General features: G+C 41.0%; 1 protein-coding gene across 12 annotated transcripts in view; it reads left to right on the forward strand.

Annotated features, from left to right (window-relative positions):
- The window catches only part of LOC133534953 (inter-alpha-trypsin inhibitor heavy chain H3-like), a 62,095-nt gene that overhangs the window by 20,823 nt on the left and 21,381 nt on the right, over positions 1-19,891 (forward strand). For 6 of the 12 annotated variants that reach the window (XM_061874299.1, XM_061874301.1, XM_061874300.1 and 3 more), the window contains exons 13-14: positions 4,088-4,308; positions 4,387-4,407. In XM_061874299.1, the coding sequence (XP_061730283.1) occupies positions 4,088-4,308; positions 4,387-4,407 (242 nt within the window). The remainder of the gene's footprint in view (positions 1-4,087; positions 4,309-4,386; positions 4,408-19,891) is intronic. The other 6 variants (XM_061874302.1, XM_061874305.1, XM_061874304.1 and 3 more) reach the window with 1 other exon arrangement.

The raw sequence follows: 19,891 nt of genomic DNA on the forward strand, positions 1-19,891 counted from the left end.
CCCTCGCACGGTTTCGCTAGCATCACAGCTAACGTTAGCCAAGCTGCTACCTCTCTGCTGGGCGAGGGCGTATACTTATGACGTATGACATGACAGTATGTGACGTGTGTAAGCTTGTGCGCTCGCTGTCTGTGAGAAGGAGACACAAGAATGATGCCCGCAGGTAAAAACAACTGCGTTAGAACGTATACTCGAATATTACGATATAGTCATTTTCTATATCCCAGAGAGACAAACTCGCAATATATTGCATATATTCACTCAAGCCAGGACTGCGAGTGAGTTTGTTTCTAGAAGGTCAACGGGCTCATAGTGATGTTACAAGTAGTTGACTGGGAAGTGTTTATTATCATCTGGGGAGAGTACGCTGCCTCATGCTCACCTGCTAAACACCTACCTGCTCGACGCTGAAGCACCGACTACATGCGCTCTGAAGTCGCACTGCTGATTGGTTGTTAGCGCTCTGAATATGCACTGCTGATTGGTTGTTACCGCTATGGTTGTAACCAACAGTGACGTGCGGTGAGGTTCATGGCTGGTGAGGCACTGACTTCATCACAGTCAGATTTATAAACATATGAACCCTACAGAGTATCTTATTCACCATTTCATTGGCAGCAGTTAACAGGTTATGTTTAAAAGCTCATATTCTTCCCTGCTTGGCACTCAGCATCAAGGGTTGGAATTTGGGGTTAAATTAACAAATATGATTCCCGGCCGCTGCTGCCCACTGCTCCCCTCTCCTCCCAGGAGGTGAACAAGGGGATGAGTCAAATGCAGAGGACAAATTTCACCACACCTAGTGTGTGTGTGACAATCATTGGTACTTTAACTTAATGTAGCAGGTACTTTAGGTAGTATAGTACAGTATAAATAAATTAAACTTATTATTATCATTGTTAGCGATAATACTGCTAACATTAACAATATTAAATAATCACATGTATGGAGAAAATAACAAACACGACAGTACAGAGTGTTGTCACCATGACAGATGTAACCGCGCTCCAGCGGCAGCGTTCATTTATTGTCTTTACGGTAGCATAAAAAATGCAGATGGCCTTAAAACGGCACAATACTCAGTCACCATTTTTAGGTACCCAAAATAAAGACTTGATATAAATAGAAATTCAATAGGATCAGAAACATTGGAGGAAACGGGATTAAAACCCGATGCTAACCGCCCATAGAAAATACATGGGTACGGCTAGTAGGTACTATTAGCAAACAGATAGACTTGCCAACTCGCGTAATATCTCAACATCAACACACTCTTTTGTCGCAACTTGGCCCTGATGGTCGGCACCTATTAGTTTACAATTAGTTGTAAAATGTTGGACGGTTGTTTTTACAATATGCAGGCAAACGACAACTTTAAAACATACCGGCTTCAGAGGTCCCCATGCAGGCCTAGCCGAGTAGTGAAAGAATGATCTCTGGGATCACCATTGCCTCACATTGTACGTGTTTCGCAGCCGTTTTATGATTGCCCAGCAAAAGAAATACGTTACACACATACAGTTGTTGACAAAATCCACTGTACATTATATACCTCAGCTAACTAAACTATGGAAATGTATAATTAGATTAGATTAGATTAGATAGTACTTTATTCATTCCGTCAGGAGAGTTCCTTCAGGAAAATTACAATTTTCAGCACAATCCCATTCAAGATCAGACAAACATTACAGGAAGACAGAACAGGATCGCTGACGGGTCTGCCGGCTTCCAGCGCCCCTTACAAAAAAAGATGAGATACAGGTAAACAAGGGGGAGGGGAAAAATAGAAGATTAAAATGAAAAAAATAGAAGATTAAAATGAAATAAAAAAAATCGGTCTTAGCCTGGGCCTAGGAGAGGGGGTGCAGACTGAGGCCAAGGGGAAAAAACAAAAAAAACAAAAAAAACAACAACTCATAGCCATAGTACACATCCCTCTTCCATTTGTGTAAGAGGGAAACATTAAACATCAAAGAACACAGAGGACATTAAAGACATTAAAGCAGCAGATACAAGCAGACACTTCTACATACAGCTATGAATAAAAAGTAAAAGAAACATATCCACTGTGGTGGCCTCTGCGGTGTTCCACGCCATCGTCCGCTGGGGTGGAGGGAGCATTGCCAGAGACAGGAGCAGACCCAACAAAGAAACCAAGACAGCTGACTCCACTCTCGGCCAGTGTCCAGTCCGCATGGATGAGCGAGGATACGTCCTAGGTGACTGAGGTGTCCGACACCTGCTCACCCAGCCAAGACACCGCGAAGCCTCTCCGTCCCAGCGCTCAGTGCCAGCTCCGCTGCCCTGTCCCCTCATTCGCATCTCCTCCAGTCCCTCCAAACGGACTCCGGTGTGGCAGAGACCCAGCAGCTGGTCTCCATGGCCAAAAGGCTCTCGGGAGGCAGATCCAGAAGTCCACAAAAAAAGCACCACAGAGGTCACAAAAGTGGCACCCCTTGTCACACAGTCCCAAAGGGTCCCAGACCAAAAGGCAAAAAAATATAATAACACATGAACACAAGAGGGAAACACAAAAGGATGATACAAGAGCACAGAGCTCCTGCCTATAGCAGCCACTACAGCAGCGCCATCTTAGAAAAAAAAAATATATATATATAATATATATATTTATATATATAATATAATATAATTCTTATAGCAATTAGGTCTCACTGCATAGCAGACAGCAGTTAGCCGGGTCATTGCGCAATCCATGGTGACGGGGAGGCTCAGCTGGCTGTGACTCACCCCAAGTAATTCTCAGTATTTGAACGGCGAATGTAAAAATTAAGCGATTTTGAATAAAAAATAATTTAAAACTGGTGAAGTTAAATGGACAATAACTTAATAGTATAATGACTGGATACATATGACAGTATAATTATTTTTTTTTCTTTTTACAAATTTTTTTCTGACTGCACGTGACTGGTAACCAATCAGATGGTTGTGTGGGTGGGACAATAATGGGTGCTCTGTAGGAGACAGAGGCAGTAAGCAGAGCAGCTTGTTAAGACTTTAGCTTAGGCGGCAACTTCATATGTTCATGTGGAAACTCGTTAGGTACACCTCCGCACCAAACCGAAACCCCCGTACCAAAACGGTTCGAGACAAATACATGTACCGTTACACCCCTATTTTGTAGGCTATTTAACACTCTTGTTTACTCTCCATAAGCTGTCCAAGTATTGCACATTTATTGTTACTAATTCTGCTAAAAATTAAGTACGTGTTTGCAGTTTAGTACTTGCTGTTAGGCAAGTTTTAGGTGCAAATCCATGAATTGATTTACGTGAACTTTCAACTTCAACAAGTTGAAAAGCTTATTCAGGTGTTACCATTTCGTGGACAATTGTATGGAATATTTACTGTACTGTGCAATCTACTAATAAAAGTTTCAATCAATTCAATCAATGAAAAGGTGGAGGATAAGACACTTTGATGGATTGTGTTGGACCAGGTGTCAAACAAACAACCAGGTTTTATCCGGCCCGCGGGATGAGTTTGGTCAGTACAAAAATGAGCCGAAATTTTTGAATGAAAGAAACTGCTGTTCTAAATGTGTCCACTAGATGTCGCGATAGTAATAACTTTGTAGATTATGCTACATGTGTAAAAAAACATAAACCACATGCTGTTAGTGCACCAGTAGAGGAAAATAAGAAAACTACATAAATAAGATACTGTAATTTGCTTGTAATATTTTTTTTATCTTGATTGATTTAAAATTAACACAAATGAGTTGACTGATGAACATTATCACATAATTTATTCATAAAGTATAAATAACGACAAATAGAGATAAAATACTAGTAACCGCAACATGTAGGTGTAAAAAACCCTCAACAACATTATGATTTGTATATTTTCAGAATGTGCTTGTTCTTTTTTTAAACAAAGAAAACAATCTGAAGTTGTCTTTATTTTTAAGTTATCGTGCCGTGATTTTACCAATCCGGCCCACTTTGGAGTAGATTTTTCTCCATGTGGCCCCTGATCTAAAATTAGTTTGACACCCCTGTGTTAGACCATCAGCAATGCTATTTATTACCAGCGTAATTAACGCTATGCTGTTTTCAAAAATCCACAGACTGCAATTGAGCGGAGTAGGGAAGGAGAAAGTGAAGTCTGAGGCGTTGCGGCTGTCGCTCAAGTACGGCTTTGTGACGCCGCTCACATCCATGGTGGTCACCAAGCCATCTGAGGAGACCACTGAAGTGCTGCATAAGCCCAGCGAAGACACTCCACCGCTGCCAAGAAGGACCTCAATTTTGATGTCCCCAGGAATCTTGAGAAAAGGTGTTAGTAGAAGTGAGTATTGATTGGTGAGCCTCATTCATACATCAATTAGCCTCTAGTTTATTCTGTATATATATTCTCTATTTGCAGCGATTTCGGTTGGAGGCCATTGTACGTGTGTATTTATTTTTTTTTTTCATGTTTTCAAGTGTGCTCTGTTCTTTCCATGTTCTATATGTATTACCCCTAGGAAATGGTACTGAATTTGGTACTTTTATAGCAAATGACTCACGTAAAATCAAACAGCACCACATATTTTTTATATCGACAGCTCCAGTGGGCAGTATTTTAGCAACTTCTAAATCACTAATCCTTCCCTCCATGACAACAAATCAAGTAAGTTTCTTTCAAGTATCATCCTGCAGGACGAGGAATAGCTAAACATGCTTCACTACACACCGTAGCTCACCGGCGTCAAAATGTAAACAAACGCCATTGGTGGATCTACACCTGACATCCCCTGTAATGATACCAAGTACAGTAGCGTATCTAGTCGATACTACTATGATTACGTCGATATTTTTTGGCATCATAACATCTTCTTTCGTTTTTTTTGTATATTATGTTTATAAACTCAGGAGATATGTCCCTGGACACATGGGGACTTTTAATATGACCAATGTATGATCCTGTAACGACTTAGTATCGGATTGATACCCAACTTTATGGTGTCATCCAAAACTAATGTAAAGTATCAAACAAAGAGAAGAATAAGTGATTATTACATTTTAACAGAAGTGTAGATAGAAAATTTTAAGAGAGAAAGTAAGCAGATATTAACAGTAAATGAACAAGTAGATTAATAATCCATTTCCTACCGCTTGTCCTTAATAATTTTGACAAAATAATAGAATGGAAAATGACACAATGAGTTACTGCATACGCCAGCAGCTAAATTAATAAATGTTTGCTTACTTACAACTAAAAGACAAGTTGTCTTGTATGTTCACTATTTTATTTAAGGACAAACTTGCAATAAGAAACATATGTTTAATGTACCCTATGATATTTTTGTTAAAATAATGCAAAAATGCAATTTTTTGTGGTCCCCTTTATTTAGAAAAGTACCGAAAACTATCCAAATAATTTAGGTACCAGTACCAAAATATTGCTATCGGGACAACACTAGTGTGACGTCACGTCCGTTTGCAGACTTTGCCGTGATTCAAGCACTTAGCGGACAAACAGGAGTATTCGTAGCGAACTGCTTTTAAAGGGGAACATTATCACAATTTCAGAAGGATTAAAACCAATAAAGATCAGTTCCCAGTGGATTATTTTATTTTTCGAAGTTTTTTTCAAAATTTTACCGATCACGCAATATCCCCAAAAACGACTTCAAAGTGCCTGATTTTCACCATCGCTATATCCACCCGTCCATTTTCCTGTGACGTCTCTGCGTGATGCCAATACATACAAACATGGCGGATAGAACAGAAAGATATAGCGATATTAGCTCGGATTCAGATTCGGATTTCAGCGGCTTAAGCGATTCAATAGATTACGCATGTATTGAAACGGATGGTTGGAGTGTGGAGGCAGATAGCAAAAACGAAAATGAGGAAGAAACTGAAGCTATTGAGCCATATCACGACAGACAGCGGCAACGAGGACGAATTCGGCGATTGCCTTCTAACCAACGATTGCATCTTTTGACCACTGGTGCAACTTGAATTCGTCAATTTGTATGTCTTTGTTCGGCATTAAATGTGGGTGGAGGGAAAGGCTGGATGCAAATATAGCTACAAATGAGGCATATTGATGCAATAGGTACATACAGCTAGCCTAAATAGCATGTTAGCATCTATTAGCATCGAGTCATGTCGCGAGCAAATATGTCTGATTAGCACATAAGTGAATAACATCAACAAAACTCACCTCTGTGATTTCATAGACTTTATCGTTGGAAATGCATCTGCTTTGAGTGTCGCAGGATATCCACACATCTCTGTGCCATCTCTGTCGTAGCATCGCTATCGTCGGTAAAGTGCAGAACAAAGGAGGGACTTTCGCATCTTTTGACCACTGGTACAACTTGAATCCGTCGATTGGTATGTGTTTTTTTGGCATTAAATGTGGGTGGAAGGAAAGGCTGGATGCAAATAAAGCTACAAATGAGGCATAATGATGCAATAAGTACATACAGCTAGCCTAAATAGCATGTTAGCATCGATTAGCATGCCGTGACCATTGATATGTCTGATTAGCACACTCCACGTAAGTCAACTTGAATCCGTCTCTGTTCGTGTTGTTACACCCTCCGACAACACACCGACGAGGCATAATGTCTCCAAGGTAAGGAAAACAGTCGAAAAAACGGAAAATAACAGAGCTGATTTGACATGTGTGTATAATGTGTTTGAGAAAATGGCGGACTGCTTCCTGTTGTGACGCCACGGGTGAAAGATTATTGTTCCGACAGCGAAAAATTGAAAGGCGTTTAAATCGCCAAATTCACCCTTTTAGAGTTCAGAAATCGGTTAAAAAAACATATGGTCTTTTTTCTGCAACATCAAGGTATATATTGGCGCTTACATAGGTCTGGTGATAATGTTCCCCTTTAAGTAATGTTGCAATTTCCAATGCTAACAAAGCAAATATGTTTGGTAGAAAGCACTCGCAAGTCAGGCTACACTTTTCAAAATGTGCTTGCTTGATGTTAATGACATTGGTTAGGCCATACACATGCTACTGATTTAGAATTAGTGGTTTTGTATAGCAAATTCAACAACTCCAAGTTTGGTAACAAAAAAACTAACAGCTGGTCTGTAATAAGTACAATACTTGAAGTACAAACACCTTGAAGGGCTCAATAAAAGACAATACCGGCACATCAAACCAGGGGCGTCACAAGGTTTGAAGAAGAGGGCGGGGCTCAGCCCCAAGGATGTTTCTGTGATGCTCGTGCGATGATCTTATTGCTTGCAACTCTTTGGCACTGTATTAGAATTACACAACAAACACTGAATACATCTAAATGGCTGAAAGTGGAAGAAAGCTTCCGTCATCTTCAGTAAACATGAGATGGCCCAAAGACATAAGGACAGTGTTGTTGCATGGAAAAGCTAGCAGACAACTTGCAAACAGGGAAATGTGTAAACAAACTTGCACAGCACTACAGAGTTCACCTGAAAACCGAAGAGGTTCTAGTGGAAAGAAACTTTCTTGCCTGGAAAACAGGGGCTGGATGTCCACCCAAATATATGTTGCTTTCTGATTCAGAATGTTTGCACTTGCAATTTTGCACTAACACAGTAACTGTATTAGAGTTACACAGTTCACACTGAAGAAATTCGAAATAGTTAAAAATCTATATTTTCAGTTTCCTGTTATTACTGTAATGATATTTTAAGGCATTTAGATCGCAGGTGTCAAATTCAAGACCTACTGGACAAACTTGACCAGTAGGGATGGGTGATATGGACTGTCACAATAACCTGCCATTTATGGTGAAAACGATAAAAGGGAAGATAAAAAACACCCATAGAACTCTACCCTTTTGACTATGAGTCTGTTAGTGCTTCCATTAGAGCCCCCAAAACATCTCTCCATAATACTAAGGCTATTAAACTACGGTACATCAATTACATTTTAGTAGCACACCTATACTGCAGAGCTGTAGTAGTGTGATTTGCTTATCATACGGTATTCAAGTTATTTTTCTATAAGCAATATTACGGTGCAACTTTAGTGTACACTATACCGCGCTCAGGTTGGATAATGTTGAATAATGATGACCCTTATCACAAGAGTCATCATTACTCACCAAATTAGAGGGTTACCAAATAAATAGTTGAGTGAAATTAGAAGAAACAGACAAAAGTAATGTTTTAGGAACTCACGTTAATCAATGTTCCACCACTAATCCCCATCACGCTCTTCAAAGCAGACATTGAGGCAAATGTGCCCAAAACTGCGGGAGACATCTTCTTTCATAATCTTCTCAATGTTTCAAAAATGTTGACTTTGATTGCACAGAATTATTTAGGGGGGTTAAGAACATTTCAGGGAGGCTTCATCCACCCTAAAATAGGCGCCAATGCATTTAAGTAAATTCCCGAGTGCAACTGAGATAGGCTCCAGCTCCCCCGCGACCCCGAACTGGACAAGCGGTAGGAAATGGATGGATGGATGAACTGCATGTGATTGGATATTCAATCACAAGTTGCGAGTTGCAAAAAGAAGTGCTCTGCAAATCAACAGAGCCACATGTAAGCCACACTTAGCTGATAAAGAATTCTGATATCTACTTGTTTTTTTTAACCCACAATGGCAGAAGGAGAGCAAAATGTAGATTAAGTTGCAGACAAGACCATTTTTTAAGAAAAACATTTCAATAAAAGCTAGATCTCGTGAGACGCAGTTGGCAAAACCCTTCAGCTACTGTAGCTGGTGAGAAGGTTTGTCCGCCTCTTCCAATCTAATCAACAAACTATGAGCGTTAAACCTGGCTTTCGGCTTACGAAATTGGGAGTTCAAATATTTGTTAGGCTTTATTTGTTCCTGTTTGATACGTTTTTACAAATATTAAAATTTTGACAGTACCCATCCATACATCCATTTTCTACTGCTTATTCCCTTTTTGGGGTCACGGGGGGTGCTGGTGCCTATCTCAGCTACAATCGGGCGGAAGGCGGTGTACACCCTGGACAAGTCGCCACCTCATCGCAGGGCTTTGACAGTACCATGTAGAGATATTTTTTAATTGCTACTGCGGGTTAATTGATTTTTAAATGCGCCAGAGAATAACTAGTTTGTACACTACTAAGGTTATTCAATGCCCAGTAGCGCGCAAGTGTATTTTTATGTAGCATTTTTCCAGCTGTTGTCATGTGGTGACATAAATTATGGTATTATGAGAGGTATTTATTAATATTGTACTAAGTAGGACATCACCAAGTGTGAAATGCACGGCCCGTCACTGCCAAAGACAAACTAAAATAAATGCATTCTTGCTGTGACATCTTAGTATATCCACTCAAAGACAATACATTTATCTTCAGATTTCTTGATGGTACGGCAAAATCCTGACAATTTAAATTGCTCTGCAAAACTGCCCGCTGTGTAGTGCCTCGTAACCCAGAGCTGTGTATGTCGTACCCGATACACAACTGCCATCTAATGTCTTGGATTTGCAACTGCATGCAAAGTCTACAACGTAACTAACACTTGCGAATAAGACTCAGGAATTTAAGCTATAACAACTAGACAGCACAGTTATCACTCTCAGCTCACTGTTAAATGTTAAATAAACAATACAGTTGAGATTTTGTTATGAAACATTTATCATTGATAATTATCACTCAATTATCACTAACCTGATAAAATCAGATATCAAAACGAAAACACGCACAACTTCTTGTGCGAAGTTGGAGAGCTCGATAACGTCTAAATGCCCTTCAATAAGCACACAGGGTTGGTATGTTCTTTTATTTTGTTCAAGTCATTTACAAAAAGGTAAACATGGTAGGCTATAAGCTACTAGGAGATAACAGCTACACAACAGCTAAGCAAACAATAGCACAAAAGTTAGACATGCATATTAAGATGTGTTCATAATAACAGGGTTATATAATCAACAGCGTAAGTAACGCCATTACTTTTACTAGTAACGAGTAATCAAAATAATTTATTTTAGGTCCATTACAACTCTGTAACGTGGCACACTACTTTTGATGTTTTTTTGTCAACAACAAGACAACTTTATAAGTGCAGCAAGTTCAACGCAGGAAATATCTTTTTACTAGTAAAAACTACAAGCAGCACCGTACCACTCTGACACAGCAGATGACAACTCGCGCACACGTGCACAATGGTAATAGTGAACAACTAATCAATGATCAAAGTGACAAACTTGCCATCCAAACAATACACCGTTTGTTGACAAGACATTCAATCTCTTTATTAACCAGAAGTTATAACCAGAAGTTACACAATCCAGTGAAAAGTTTCAAAAGTGCTGGCGTCAGAGCCAAAAAAACTGCTGCTGCAAACTGGAAAGGCTAACAAACAAAGCTCAGTTGAAACCCTCAATGATGTCACACGTCACTAGGCAACAGGCCCCGCCTTTTAAAACCACACACATGCACAAGGTTCTCTTATGAAACGTCTCTCCACTGCAAATCCTAGGTGTTTGAAGTTGTGTTTTTTTAGGTAACATATTAATTACTTTCCCTAGTAATTAATTAGATTTATTAAAGAGTAATTCAATTACTTTTTTGGTAAAGTAAGGAATATCTATAACCAATTACTTATTGAAAGTAATTTTTAGAACACTGGTAATAAGTGTACTTAATTGAACAATATTGCAGTGTAAAACAGCATATTTGTCAATATAGACAATTATGAAATAAGTATAGTTGCATATTACTTACACATACAAAGTCTCCAAGGCAGAAGTATATTAGAAAGGTATCCAGTAACAAATGTGTACGCATCAATTCACTTACTGTATCATGAGCTTAAGTTAATTCATTGTTAATTATATTCAGATTTATGGAACAAATTGTGACACAATTTCACATGATTTAGTTTGCCTTTTTTTATTTTTAACAGGGATTTAAAAATATTTAAGTATGTCATAGACAGCAATTAATTCAAACTTTCAGCATGAATATTAACTTTTTTTTTCTTGTCTTATGTGACAGCACACCAAGTTTTCAAAGGTAGGTTTTTCTCAGTTTTTTCCCCTTTACGGGCAATTTTACAATCTAAAATTGGGGGGGGGGGGACGGGATTCTCTCCGTCTTCGGGTGGGGGGACGGGTCCTGACTGTTGTTTGTGCTTACGCACCAAACAGCAGTTCAGAGTACCCACCCTTTTTGGGTACACTCGAGGGAGTACTGGAAAATTGCTGCCCCGGGTGATTCCTTTGTCCTACTGGGGGAATTCAACGCTCATGTTGGCAACGACAGTGAAACCTGGAGAGGCGTGTTTGGGAAGAATGGCCGCTCCGGATCTGAACCCGAGTGGTGTTTTGTTATTGGACTTTTGTGCTCGTCATAGATTGTCCATAACAAACACCATGTTTAAACATAACGGTGTCCATATGTGCACTTGGCACCAAGATACCCTAGGCCGCAGTTCCATTATCGACTTTGTAATTGTATCCTCGGATTTGCGGCCTCATGTTTTGAACACTCGGGTGAAAAGAGGGGCAGAGCTTTTTACCGATCACCACCTGGTGGTGAGTTGGCTGCGATGGTGGGGGAGGATGCCGGACAGATCTGGCAGGCCCAAACGCATTGTGTGGGTCTGCTGGGAACATCTGGCAGAGTCTCCTGTCAGAGAGAGTTTCAATTCCCACCAGTGGAAGAACTTGGAACATATCACGAGGAAGGTGCTGTAGATTGAGTCCGATTGGACCATGTTATCAATCAATCAATCAATGTTTACTTATATAGCCCTAAATCACTAGTGTCTCAAAGGGCTGCACAAACCACTACGACATCCTCGGTAGGCCCACATAAGGGCAAGGAAAACTCACACCTAGTGGGACATCGGTGACAATAATGACCCAGTGGGACGTCGGTGACAATGATGACTATGAGAACATGATACTGTGAAAGATCAATCCATAATGGATCCAACACAGTCGCGAGAGTCCAGTCCAAAGCGGATCCAACACAGCAGCGAGAGTCCCGTTCACAGCGGAGCCAGCAGGAAACCATCCCGAGCGGAGGCTGATCAGCAGCGCAGAGATGTCCCCAGCCGATACACAGGCGAGCAGTACATGGCCACCGGATCGGACCGGACTCCCTCCACAAAGGAGAGTGAGACATAGAAGAAAAAGAAAAGAAACGGCAGATCAACTGGTCTAAAAAGGGAGTCTATTTAAAGGCTAGAGTATACAAATTAGTTTTAAGGTGAGACTTAAATGCTTCTACTGAGGTGGCATCTCGAACTGTTACCGGGAGGGCATTCCATAGTACTGGAGCCCGAACGGAAAACGCTCTATAGCCCGCAGACTTTTTTGGGCTTTGGGAATCACTAATAAGCCGGAGTCCTTTGAACGCAGATTTCTTGCTGGGACATATGGTACAATACAATCGGCAAGATAGGATGGAGCTAGACCGTGTAGTATTTTATACGTAAGTAGTAAAACCTTAAAGTCACATCTTAAGTGCACAGGAAGCCAGTGCAGGTGAGCCAGTACAGGCGTAATATGATCAAACTTTCTTGTTCTTGTCAAAAGTCTAGCAGCCGCATTTTGTACCAACTGTAATCTTTTAATGCTAGACATGGGGAGACCCGAAAATGATACGTTACAGTAGTCGAGGCGAGACGTAACAAACGCATGGATAATGATCTCAGCGTCTTTAGTGGACAGTATGGAGCGAATTTTAGCGATATTACGGAGATGAAAGAAGGCCGATTTAGTAACGCTTTTAATGTGTGCCTCAAAGGAGAGAGTTGGGTCGAAGATAATACCCAGATTCTTTACCGTGTCGCCTTGTTTAATTGTTTGGTTGTCAAATGTTAGAGTTGTATTATTAAATAGAGGTCGGTGTCTAGCAGGACCGATAATCAGCATTTCCGTTTTTTTGGCGTTGAGTTGCAAAAAGTTAGCGGACATCCATTGTTTAATTTCATTAAGACACGCCTCCAGGTGACTACAATCCGGCATGTTGGTCAGCTTTAGGGGCATGTAGAGTTGGGTGTCATCAGCATAACAGTGAAAGCTAACACCGTATTTGCGTATGATGTCACCTAGCGGCAGCATGTAGATGCTGAAGAGTGCAGGGCCAAGGACCGAACCCTGAGGAACTCCACACGTTACCTTAACGTAGTCCGAGGTCACATTGTTATGGGAGACACACTGCATCCTATCAGTAAGATAAGAGTTAAACCAAGACAGGGCTAAGTCTGACGTACCAATTCGTGATTTGATACGTTCTAATAAAATATTATGATCGACAGTATTGAAAGCAGCGCTAAGATCGAGGAGCAGCAACATAGATGACGCATCAGAATCCATCGTTAGCAATAGATCATTAGTCATTTTTGCGAGGGCTGTCCCCGTCGAGTGATTTGCCCTGAAACCGGATTGAAAGGTTTCACACAGATTGTTAGACGCTAAGTGTTCATTTAACTGCTCCGCAATAATTTTTTCGAGGATTTTTGAAATAAAGGGAAGGTGAGACACTGGTCGGTAGTTTACCATGAGGTCAGGATCGAGGTTAGGTCTTTTAAGAAGAGGATGAATAACCGCTTTTTTGAATGCTAGGGGAACAGTGCCCGAGGAAAGTGATAAGTTTATAATATTTAGCACTGATGGACCTAATAATACAAAGAGCTCCTTGATCAGTTTCCCAGGAAGAGGGTCAAGTAAACATGTTGTTTGTTTTATTCCATTTACACGTTGTAACAATTCCTCTAATGTTATTTCCTCAAAACGAGAGAAACTATTTTGGAGGGCAGTATCCGCCGTATATACAATCGTGTCAGTGTTAATAGAACCCCGTTGTAGCTGGGACGCATTGTCTTTAATCTCCTTTCTAATGACTTCAATTTTCTTACTAAAGAATTGCATAAAGTCATCAGCTGAGTGGGTGGAGCTACTGGAAGGAGTCCCTTGTTGGGTTAGCGATGCTACCGTATTAAACTAAAATTTAGGATCGTTTTTATTACGGTGGATGAGATTTGAGTAATAATTAGCTTTAGCTAAGGTAAGCATGCGTTTATAAGTTATTAAACCATCACTAAATGCTTGATGGTGCACCTCAAGTTTAGTCGTGCGCCATTTGCGTTCCAGCTTTCTGCATAATAATTTCTGAGCTCTAGTTTCTTCTGTAAACCACGGGGTGCGCTTTTTTGGAGCCTTTTTTAACTTTAGCGGTGCTATGTTATCAATGCTTTCGCGCAGGGCGTCGTTAAAGTTGTTAGTGAAGTTATCAATAGAGCCCACATATTTTGGGAATGGTGCCATTACCGAGGGCAGTAGGTCAGCAAGAGTTGTCGTTGTGGCCGTATTAATGTTGCGGCTGCTATAGCAGTTATTATTATTATTAGTTTGACGAACATGCGTCTGAACCTCGAATTTTATAAGGTAATGATCGGACAATACTTTAGTATACGGGAGTATCGTAACTTTGGAAACGGTGATACCCCTGACAAGCACTAGGTCTATCGTATTACCGTTGCGATGCGTGGGTTCATTTATTATTTGTGTGAGACCACAGCTATCAATTATAGTCTGGAGCGCTACGCACGGTGGGTCCGATGGGGTATTCATATGGATATTAAAGTCCCCCATTATGATTATATTATCGGCGTGTGTCACTAGATCAGCAACGAACTCTGAGAATTCATTGATAAAGTCCGAATAGGGCCCTGGGGGGCGGTAGATAACAGCCAGGTGTAGAGGCAGCGGTGTGACAGACCTCATAGTAAGCACCTCAAACGATTTATATTTATTATTTATGTTAGGACTAAGGTTAAAGTTTTCGTTGTATATTAGTGCGACCCCCCCACCCCTTTTAAGCGGACGGGCAATATGCGCATGTGTAAAGTTAGGAGGACATGCCTCATTTAGCGCAAAAAAGTCGTTTGGTTTAAGCCAGGTTTCACTGAGACCGATGACGTTAAGATTGTTGTCTCTGATGATATCATTAACTAACAACGTTTTGGGAGACAATGATCTTATGTTTAAAAAACCTATATTATAGGTAGTGGGCTGTTTTAGGGAATTTTTGATCAAATTATCCGTAGTAGCAATATTAATAATGTTGTGTTTATTATGCCCAGTGCATTCAGTATAATTACGACCATATCTAGGAATTGATACGACGGGAATGTTCCGATTGTTTGATTGTTGCTTTGATAAACTGCACGCATCATTGTTAGCCACCTCAGTAACGGGGATTTTCCGAGTGTTTGTTTGTTGCTTTGATAAACTGCACGCATCATGGTTAGCCACCTCAGTAAAACACATGTCCAACTCTGAAACACTCAAAGCAGAAAAAACTTGTTCTAATTTAACTGACTCCTTACCCAGACCAGTAGTCTCGCATCTTCCATTTAAATCCGGCTTCAGGATGGAGGGAAGTGGTGGTCTGTGGGGATTAGCCTTCTGCTTTGTTTTAAGCCCCGCTCGGCATCCGCGTTTCCGATCACACCGCTGGCGTCTGCCCCGTAGACGGCCCCCGCTGCTACTAGACTCCGCTGCTTCACAGGCCGCTGGATGTAGCCGCCGACGTATTCCCATGCTAGTTAGCACGTCGAACAAGCCCGCGTCTATCAGTCCAAAACGGCCCGATATGTCCATATCCAGAAGTGTCTGGCGGTCGTACGTGATCACGGAGTGACCACGATGCGAGCCAGCCATGAAGTCTGCAGAACTGTCCGGCATTTCCGCCAAATGTTCCATCTTTAGCAAGAGCTCCGCAGTGTCGCAGCCCGTCCGGGCGCCGCCATCTTGCAATGTTACGCACCTCTATTGTCGAGGCGGCTGATTGGAGCTGTGGCCGCAAGGCAGTTGGTGCCTGTCGTGGCAGTAATCCTAGAACCCGTTGGTGGACACCGGCGATGAGGGATGCCGTCAAGCTGAAGAAGGAGTCCTATCGGGTTCTTTTGGCTCATAGGACTCCGGAGGCAGTGGACAGGTACCGACAGCTACAGGTACTGCGGCTTCAGCGGTCGCCGAGGCAAAAACTCGGACATGGGAGGAGTTCCGGGAAGCCATGGGAAACGACTTCCGGACGGCTTCGAAGTGATTCTGGACCACCATCCGCCACCTCAGGAAGGGGAAGCAGTGCACTGTCAACACCGTGTATGGTGAGGATGGTGTTCTGCTGACCCCGATTGCGAGTGTTGTGGATCGGTGGAGGGAATGCTCCGAAGACCTCCTCAATCCCACCAACATGTCTTTCTATGAGGAAGCAGTGCCTGGGGAATCTGTGGTGGGCTCTCCTATTTCTGGGGCTGACGTTGCTGAGGTAGTTAAAAAGCTCATCGGTGCCAAGGCCCTGGGGTTGGATGAGATCTGCCCAGAGTTCTTTAAGGCTCTGGATGCTGTGGGGCTGTCTTGGTTGACAAGACTCTGCAGCATCAAATCACATCCTCACCTATGGTCATGAGCTTTGGGTTATTACCGAAAGGACAAGATAACGGGTACAAGCGGCCGAAATGAGTTTCTCCCGCCGGGTGGCGGGGCTCTCCCTTAGAGATAGGGAGAGCAGTGCTGTCATCCGGGGGGAGCTCAAAGTAAAGCCGCTGCTCCTCCATATCGAGAGTAGCCAGATGAGGTGGTTTGGGCATCTGGTCAGGATGCCACCCTAACGCCTCCCTGTCAGAATGAGAGACAAGGAGGAGTGAGAAACGCCTGTTGTGTGATGCCTGCAGCTAAAAGCAACTCGACCTGCCTCAGCTAACGTTTCAGCTAATGTTAGCCATGCTAACGTTAGCTTTCGGCGAGAGCGTGTGACGCTACATGTGCAACAATATGTGACGTATGTAAGAAGGCGGGCTTATTTTACGTCTCTGTGAGAAGGACAGACGAGAAGGAGTGAGACACGCCAGTAATATAATGCACGCAGCTTAAAGCAACGGTGTGAGAACAAATAATCGAATATTACGATATAGTCATTTTCTATATCGCACAGAGACAAACCTGCGATATATCGTATATATCCATATATCGCCCAGCCCTAATGTCAGGTATAGATCCATATAGAACCTTTATTTAACTGGATAAGAAACCCATTGATATCAAGATCTCTTTCACAAGGGTGACCTGGCCAAGAGGTCAACAGCACATGTCCCAGAGCAGTTTCAAAAAAAGTAATGAATAAAGACATACATTTTAAAATGCATAAAAGAGAAGTGTAAAACAATAAAGATTTACACCTTTTAAAAACACAGGCATTGTGCAAAAGTCTCTTGCTCTTTGTTCGTCAGGACAGAACGGAAGTCTCCAAATGGAAGTAGTTCAGTGAGTTTCAGTTTCGTCTGCAATGCATTCCTTGCCATAGGGGCAACAATGCCAAAAGCTCTTCGGTCCGTACATGGGGAACAGTTAAAACATACAAATTTTTAGAACGTAACGCACAAGAGCTGTTTTTTCTATGTAACAAAGTACACTGGTATGGAGGTATTAAACCTAAAATAGCTTTATAAATGATGGTCAGCCAATGTGTGTATTTGCGTGCACTCAATGAAGATAAGTCTGACTTCATATACAGTTGACAATGGTGGGTGAGACTACGAAAGCCAGTAACAAATCTTAGTGCTGAGTGTCCAAGGACTGGAGGCATTTAGATGAAGTTCTAAAATAAACCACGTCTCCATAATCAATTAGGGCCAAGATAGTCGTTGTCACCAATTTCTTTCTGACTTTAAGAGAGAAGCATTTTTTTTTCTAAAAAGGAAACCAAGCTTTACCCTAAGCTTAGAGACCAAGTTGTTAACATGGGCTTTAAATGAAAGCTCCTGATCAAGAGTAAAACCCAAGTACTTGTAATTTAAGACCTGCTCTATAGGGTTTCCATTTGATGTTACAGTATTTGGAATATTTTCCAGTAGCACCCTTGAATGAGAGAAAATCCTTACCTTGCTTTTATCTGTATTTAAAACCACTTTAAGATCAAATAAGCAAGGCTGGATGACATCAAAAGCAGCTTGTAAAAACTCAAAAGCCCGAGTGATGGAGGTTGAACAGCAATAAATAATGGTGTTGTCTGCATAAAAATTATACATTGCATTTGACAAATTATTGCAAAGATTATTTAAGTAGATAGAAAATAAAATGGGCCCCAGCACTGAGCCATGTGGAACTCCTTTGGTAATGTCCAGTAATGAAGAGGTCGTCCCAGCCACCTGTACACGTTGTGTTCTGCTGGACAGATAGTCTGTGAACCAAGCAGCTGCATTTTTATATAATCCAACGTGATGGAGAGCTTGAATGAGCAAACTGTGGTCTACTGTGTCAAATGCTTTTGACAAATCAATAAATAGGGCGACACAGTATTTATTGCCTTCTACAGCCTCGATTAAATCATTGAGGACCTTAAGAGTAGCTCTAATAGTGTTATGCTGTTTTCTAAAACCAGATTGAAATGGAGATGAAATATTGTTTGATTCTAAAAAATCCTTTAGATGGTTACTCATGATCTTCTCAAACAATTTTGCTAAAATGCATAATTTAGAAATATGTCTGTAATTATTTATATTTGTGGGTTCTCCCCCTTTTAGCAGGGGAAGGATAAAGGCTGATTTCCAGATTTTTGGAATGATTTTACTTGTTAGACTGAGGTTAAAAATATCCGAGAGAGGCTCAGCAATAAAATCCGCAGCCAATTTTAAGAAAAAGGGTTCAATTTGGTCAGGTCTTGCTGCTTTAGTTGTGTCCAGGCTCTTTAGAGCATTGTTTACCTCAGATACTGATACAGGTGTGAAGTCAAAAGTGCAGGTGCTGCGTCTATTTACAGTCTGTGGTGTATTTGGTATATTAACATTAGTTAAACCAACATTTGACAATTGACAACGACTCACACAAAAATCCGGCAGAAACAAAATACTCATTAAAACAATTTGATATAGTTGTCTTATCAGACAAAGTACCAGATTGAGTAAGCAAAGGACATGGAAAGTCATTTGTTGTCACATTATTTAAAGAAGCTTTTATGGTTTGCCAAAACGTTTTGGGGTCATTTATATGTTTTTTGCATTCATGCATGTAAAAATCAGACTTGCCTCTCTTAACAAGCGAAGTACATTTATTTCTAAACTGGTGAAAGCTAAGCCAGTCAATCTCTGTCTTTGTTTTTTGAGCCCTGGCCCAAGCAACATCTTTCTCTTTGAGAAAGTTTCCAATTGCAGAGGTAAACCAGGGATTATTCCGACCTTTAACTCTAAATTTTTTAAAATGAGCATGTTTATTGACTATACGTTGACATTCATTATAAAAGTATTTCAATGCTATCTCAATAGCATCAATTAAAGCAACTCGGTTCCACTGAAAGGCAGCTAAGTCATATATAAAAGCTGGGAGGCAAAAGTTTTTAATATCTCTTTTGCATGTAATAATGGGTTTTGATTTTGGTAGCTTGCAGTTTCTTACAGCTGCAATTGTACAATGATCACTCAAGTCATTGACAAACACCCCAGTATCAGTCTACTTATGGGGAGCGTTGGTTAGAATTAGATCAAGTAAAGATGATTTTGAGGTGTTTTTAGTATTGGGTCGAGTTGGGGAAGTGATTAACTCAGTTAAATTTAGTGAGTTGCAAACAGCTTTAAGGTTATCAGAAGAGGAAGTCAACCAGTCAAAATTTAAATCACCAACCAAGAGAAGTTCACCAGCATTTAAACCACTCCTAAAGGATTCAAGAGAGGCAAGGGCTTCAGTGGAGGCAGAGGGAGGTCTATAACACCCTACAATTGCGAGAGGTTGGCCATGCGAGAATTCAAGCTGCAGGGAGTTCAAATTGTTTAGTGATTGACAGTGACGATAATAAAGTAACATTAAATTAGTTTTTTTTATATACATAGCCACCCCTCCACCTTTTCGAAGACGATCGCATCGGAAGACATTATATCCATTTATAGCAATGTCCTTGTCAGAGACTGCTTTACTCTGCCAGGTTTCTGATTAAAT

Source organism: Nerophis ophidion, linkage group LG16, assembly GCF_033978795.1.
Source record: "Nerophis ophidion isolate RoL-2023_Sa linkage group LG16, RoL_Noph_v1.0, whole genome shotgun sequence".
NCBI classification, from domain to species: domain Eukaryota; kingdom Metazoa; phylum Chordata; class Actinopteri; order Syngnathiformes; family Syngnathidae; genus Nerophis; species Nerophis ophidion.